The sequence below is a fragment of the Macadamia integrifolia genome, chromosome 6 (assembly GCF_013358625.1).
Source record: "Macadamia integrifolia cultivar HAES 741 chromosome 6, SCU_Mint_v3, whole genome shotgun sequence".
Classification (NCBI taxonomy): Eukaryota; Viridiplantae; Streptophyta; class Magnoliopsida; order Proteales; family Proteaceae; genus Macadamia; species Macadamia integrifolia.
The window spans coordinates 33,984,874-33,991,408 of record NC_056562.1 but is presented as its reverse complement, the minus strand read 5'-3'; the positions used below and the strand labels follow the sequence as shown (position 1 = coordinate 33,991,408).

The window sequence follows — 6,535 nt, the reverse complement described above, 5'->3', positions numbered from 1 at the left end:
CCTTAACCTTGTGTATTGTTTTATATGTCATCCAGACCATGAAAAACCATTAAAGCTCCCTCTTACCTCATTTTTCACATCTGTTAGATTGCATTTAAAATGATCAAAAAAGCATCTCAATTACTTCATAATTGCTCCAAATAAAGACATTTTCTAGATCATTTCGTAAGTTTTTTTTTTTTTTTTATCAAGGTGTCCAGGCCAACTTACGCGCACCTCGACTATTCCTCAGGGTTTAGCCTATTTTTATCGTAAATATTCTTTTTACTAATAAGTGTGCCTTTAAATGTGCCAAATTTCTCATTTGCCATACACTAGAAAGTAGATGGATGGGAAATGATATATGCTAGCAATTGAAAATGAATAATTTTCAGAAGTACTAGTAAGTATGGGAACCTAGCAGCAATGCTAACTAGGACTATGGCTCATAGTTGTTATTTGTTAAGTTATCTCGAATTCTTGAGCCCTTTTGAAGATTGACCCTTTCCAACATATTTTGGTAATGATCCGAATGTAAAGTTTTTGAAATCTGTGATGGAAGCAGATGGGTCGACCCGTGACTTGAACTATATAATATGCTATTGTCTTATTGAGCAAATCATTGTATTTTGGGGGATTTTTCGAATTAGGTTTTCAGTGCAAGTTTTCTCGCCACTGCTTACGTATAATCTCACTTTTGCATAGTAAAACATCTTCTTCTTCACCTGAGGACGTAGCACATCATCCAGATGTATGAACCTCGTTAAATCTCTGTATTGTGCAGATCTATTTTCTGTTTATTTTCATATTTTTCTTGGTGTTTGCTCTTACATCATATCTTGGGAATTGGGATAGATTGCAACCCTCATCGTAAAGGTGTCAATTTAGAATCAGAATTGAAAGGATCATTTAAATCAAATGGAATCGAGTCAAAAAGAATTTTTTTCGTTTTGGTTTTGGTTTTGGTTTCAGAAAGTGAAATTCATTTTAGTTTTAAAGTATGAGAAAAAGAACACTGACCGAGAGTATGTATCTACACCCACACATAGTGGGTACAAAAAGATCACGTTGCCCTACTCTAAAGAAGCTTGCGCTTGCCCTCACCATTGATTGAGAATGCTGCCCAATTAGGTAGTACCTTATAGATTAGACATGAATTGCCATGATTCATGAGTTGAACTTTTCATTTTGAATGCTAAGAAAACTAATGTTTAAAATATAGACATATATAAGATGCAACTCAAAACATTTTTTGACGCGGTAATATAAGCCAAGTGAAAGAATGTTGGCAAATGGAAAATATTGTCATATCTACAGTTAGTTATTGTAGTAGTCATGGTTTTAAGTATCTCCGATACCGATATGATACCCTCCGATACGTATCTTAAATTTAGCCGACCGATACGATACACACCGATACGATACATGAAATTTTTAAAATCCTTTCGTATCGATATATATCCTATAATACATACCGATATGCATCAATACACCACCAATACACATCGATACGATACGATATGCCTCACTACGACTCTATGAAAAATATAAAATTGAGGTAAAATGTACGTTTCGGTATGTATTGGTACGTATCGGTGAGTATTGGTATGTATCGATCGGTACGTATCGGTCTATATCGGCACGTATCGGTGAGTATCGATACATATATATATATCGGTACTTATCGGTGAGTATCGATACGTATCGGTGAGTATCGGTATGTACCGCTACAATGCGCTACGGTCATATAATGGCCAAGATGGGTAATATTTCAAAAAAACACGATTTTTTGAAGGATTTTTGTTCCAAAGTTGCTGTCAGTCATATTTCTTTCTAATTAAAGTGGAAATCAATGTTGGGAACAAGGTTTTTACATTTATGGAACAATAACAAACCTTGAATTCTTAGTACGATACCCTCAATTTAGTGTTTATGCATAATACATGTTATCAATAAAATTTTTTAACAAATTCTTTATGCAAAAGTGTTTAAAAAAATGTTTCTTATCCATTTATGTGTGTATCTTTAGCGTATCTTAGTGTATCTCCGATACGATACGATACCCTCCGATACGTATCTTAATTTTGGCCGATCGATACGGCGATCGATACCGATACTTTAATCCTTGGTGGTTATCAAAGTCCCTACACAATTTCTCTTGATTGTAGAAAAGGTAAACTGTCTAAAATAAAATAGGGTTCTAGCTTTGTTTTAGGTGATGGCTATTCCTGTGTTGAGTGTTCATTGTCTAGAAGAAATCCTACTTTTAATCATTGTCAAAAAAAAAAATTGAACATACTAGAGAAATAAATCAAAAATGTTAATCAAAACTTGAAAGAAGGAGGAATGATAAAACCTAATGAAAGTATGTAATAGAATAATGTGAACCTATTTAAACCTTTTAACACTTTATAGGTGCTAACATGCCTATCATTGATTAAAATTGAACATAACTTAGTAACTTTTTTTTTTGGTGAAATTATGGTATTTACCTCATTACTTTAATATTGACTAAATTCCGGTAATCATGCTAACTCAATCTTTTTAATTTTTTTAGAGTGACGATAGTCAATAAGCCAGGATGACAAGACAAAGCTATAAAAGGAAGCCATAGAATATTTATAAAATAAAAAATATATAAAAAATAAAGATAAAATAAAGAGAATGTGAGATAAAGTACAGGAACAATAACGAAACAAAAATGGAAGTTAGTGTAAAAAATTACAGTCTCTGCACTTTCAATGGGGACCAAACCAAATACTTAGAGAGAGAGAGAAGAGAGAAGAGAGAAGAGAGAAGAGAGAAGAGGTGGGGCTTGTCTACCATTTAGAGTTTACCTGAGCCTCGTTTGTCGTGAGGTGTAGCCTTCCTTTTTTAAGGGTTTAGTTGATCGCAAGGCCTCTTCACTGATATGCAGAACAGCCCATACAGCATAGCAGCAGAGCACGCGAAGGAGGAGAAGGAGAAGGAGAAGAAGAATCTAAAGAACAACAACGAAGACAAATACGACACTAGCAACAGCTATAACGCCTTTCCCTGTAAATGGTCTATTAGAGGAGCTGAATGCGAGCTTCTAAGCTATAAAATGCCGTCGAGCAGCTCAAGCTTCAACCCCTCGTTGTGTCCTACGTTTTCTTCTCCTATCAAAGTTTCAGCATTACGGATATCTCATCTTTGTGTCCCACATTGTTTCCTGCTCGATTCTGGGACTTGGGTATGGTGCTGTCGGCTCGAACAATGCTAGGGTTGGAGCTTGGGGAGATACCCAGTTCGAGTTTTCGTGATCTGGCTATTAGGTTTGTTCAAAATCGGTGTAACAATGAAATTGGGTGAGTCCTTTCAACTATCTCTTTTCTGGAGAACAAATAATGGCCAAATGTGTGAAATGTGGTTGCTTTGTTTCTTTTCGTTGGCAACACTTGTGGTAAAAACTTTAAAGGGTATCTATTTAGCTATGGAATCTGGATGAGAGATTTTTGGCATTCAGTTAGTAACTGCTGCAGATTGAAATTTTATAGAAAGCGTTTTATCGATGTGAAATTGATTAAAATGAGTTGAAGAATTAAGTTTTCCAAATGGGTAATGGGAACCGTTGGGAAATAGGCTGACTAGAACTATTCCCACTAAATAGAGTAAGAAAGTTTGGATATGCATCCATGAAAAAAAAGTTTGGAATTGTGATCTGGAGTTCACACAATGTCGACGTTCTTTGTTCCTTTAATTGGTAAATTGGGTTCACATTAGTTGTTGCAAAGGGAAATGAATGGTCTACCATGCAACTAATAGAATGGTGACATTTACTCTTAAAATTATTGGGTTTCTAGCTCTAAGGCGAAATTGCTGATACTCGGCTACTAAAGTTTTTACTCTCAATCTTTTGCATTTAGACTGCCATTTTAAACTTACCATATGCTTAGAATATTGCATAGATGCCCTTGAGCATCAACCCTCATCACGATATCTCCAGGCTGATCCCTCGAGTTTGAAGATGGAGCTTTTGTCTACTTATGTCACCATCTCCTTGTTGATGTGTAATCTAACTCCATGGGTTTGGTACCCTCATTTAAAGCTTGATTTAACAGGCATTATTATTTTTGTACATTATACTGAAGTTCATGATAAACATCAAGCTGAATTCCCAGTGATTTAGATCTCAGGTAGTTTTTTAAACAACCATTGTTGTTTTGGTACGTTAGACTGAAGTTTATATGTATGATAACCTTCAAACTGAATTCCCAATGATATAGATCTCAAGTAGATTCTAGTGGCATCGTCTTCTTCCATTCTTAAATTGTATTCAGCATGAGTGGGACGCTCCACCAATCAACTACATCAAGCTCAATATTGATGGAAGCTCTTTTTGTAACCCTGGCATTGCAATTGTAGGGTGTATTTTTGGAGATCATGATGGGCACATCCTGCTGGCTTTTGGAGATTATATTGGGGTCGCTGACTCAGTGACAGAGTGACAGAGTTGAAAGCCACTATTAAAGGGCTGGAGGTCTCCTTAGAGAGGATAGAGTTCCCTTTTTAATTATTATTGTAGGTGAGTCATCCTTGTTGGTCAATTGGTTCATCAGCAGTCTGGGTAGCCATGGCGATACATCTGTCTTACTAGGAAAGCTCGTTTGCTTAGCGAGGGAGGGCAGCCTGCTTTTTCTTAGAGGTTGTGATCAGCTACACTGTAGCTTATGAGCTAGCTAGGTAGTGTTGTCCACCTTTGGTGTCTGGGCTGTGGCTTTGATTGTTGTTGTATCTCATTCTTTGTATTTTACTTATTTCTATGCAATAAAATTTCTTTGTTAGCTATCCGAAAATAAAAATGATTTAAATCTCAAGTATCAACAATATGACTTAGATATCCAATGGACAACAGCGTTATACTAGGCTGATGGTCTAGACCTAGCAACCTCAGCTCTCGCTTTTATACATCACTGTATTATCTCTAAGTAATTTATAGTAGCCATTGGTTTAAAGCTTTCTCAGTCAACATGAAACTGAGACTGGCTGTTCAGACGATCATGTCCATATGTACAGAGCCACATGCATCCATGTGGTTAAGGTCATTGATTTTGTTCTCTAACCAAATAAACCTGTGTGATGGTAAAGTAGATAAGCTCATTGGTCGCTTTTGATAGATTGAATCCATTGTATAGATTAGTAGTGAGTAATTATGCTCTATTCCTTACTGATGATTCTGCTCAACTTAATGCCAACTATATGTGCTTCAATGGTTCCCAGTTTACCTCAACAACTCAATCGCATACATGGTAATGCATTCATGAGAATTTGATTCTTGGAGAACCCATTGAGTCATTGGTGGATCATGTTCTTTTCCAGTCCCTTGAATAGTGCACAAATATTTGCCAAAGTGACTAATCCTCACTCAACAAATGGTATGATGTGGCTGAAGATCTTGTCTGGCTTAGTATTGATGCAGAGGAAGAATATAGCGAAAAGAGTGAGCTTGCTGGCATGAGCCTCTTATGTTGGATGATGGGAAGGGGAGGGTGGGCTAGGAATTTGATAATCAGATGTTGAGTGGATTTATGAATAAATATTGCTGGTTTTGCATTTCTGCAAGGGAAAGAGTAGCTATCAAGGGAAAAGTAATGGGCAATAGGATGTCTAACGGTAGAAGCTGTTAGAGAAAAAGTGCAAGGTCAAATTATTGTTATTATTATTATTATTGATAGGTAAGCCCCAAAGAGAGTTTTAACTCATAACCTCATAACTGTTGGTCCTTGCCAACTGAGCTACCTCCTTGGGTTGCAAGATCAAATTATTGAATTGGGTTTTAGTGAAATAATGACTTCTGGCTCACTGGCTATGTTTGCGGGTGTATTTTCCTAGCCTGTTAAGTGTCCCACCTAGGGTGGTAGCCTTTCCCTACTTGCATCTTTGAATAACATGTTGACCTTTATATCATTTTAAAATTAATCTTTTTGTTGCTAATACATGTTTTATGTTTGGTGGCTGAAGAAGGGAGAACAACTTATTTATTCACTAACTGCCAGTGTAATATGGAGCTACTTTCTATTACTTTTTGAAGTCAATTTGGGTCTGTCAGTGTAATACGGAGTTGCTTTCTATGTATTTTTGAAGCCAAATTGGCTTTCTGCAGAGGATCACCATTTTCTGTTCAATAATTGGCCTCCAATTCGGTTGGTACAAGGGACAGAAATTTTGGAGAACATTACTGAATGTTATCTTAAGGGGTTTGTATATGGAGATGTATCAGGAAAAGTGAAATTTAGATTGGATGGAGAAATTGAAGCCCTCCTTCCGCATTGTGCTTATTAAAATGGAAATCTGGTTGGATCTGTTCAAATTCCCATTTCTTTGGTTGGAATTTTGTGGGAGTAAGATTGAATTCTTATTCCCCAGACCCCGCAGTGGCGGGTGCCTCGTGCACTGGGAACGCACTTTTTAGTAAGATTGAATTCTTCTTTTAAAGCACCATTTTGGTCCTGCTCATGGTTTAGGCACAGCACTATCCATACTTTTCTCTTCTGAATAATATTTCCTTCTTCTTGCTGATGGGGGGGGGGGGGGG

General features: G+C 36.7%; 1 protein-coding gene across 3 annotated transcripts in view; it reads left to right on the top strand.

The window, feature by feature from the left end:
• Positions 1-2,764: 2,764 nt before the first annotated feature.
• LOC122081958 overlaps positions 2,765-6,535 on the top strand; it is an 8,413-nt gene continuing 4,642 nt past the window's right edge. Inside the window, exons 1-2 of one of the 3 annotated variants that reach the window (XM_042649398.1) lie at positions 2,765-3,308; positions 4,366-4,683. Coding sequence is in view for 1 of the 3 variants with exons in the window: in XM_042649396.1 (XP_042505330.1) it covers positions 3,299-3,308 (10 nt within the window). In the remaining 2 variants the exon portion in view is untranslated. The remainder of the gene's footprint in view (positions 3,309-4,365; positions 4,684-6,535) is intronic. The other 2 variants (XM_042649397.1, XM_042649396.1) reach the window with 2 other exon arrangements.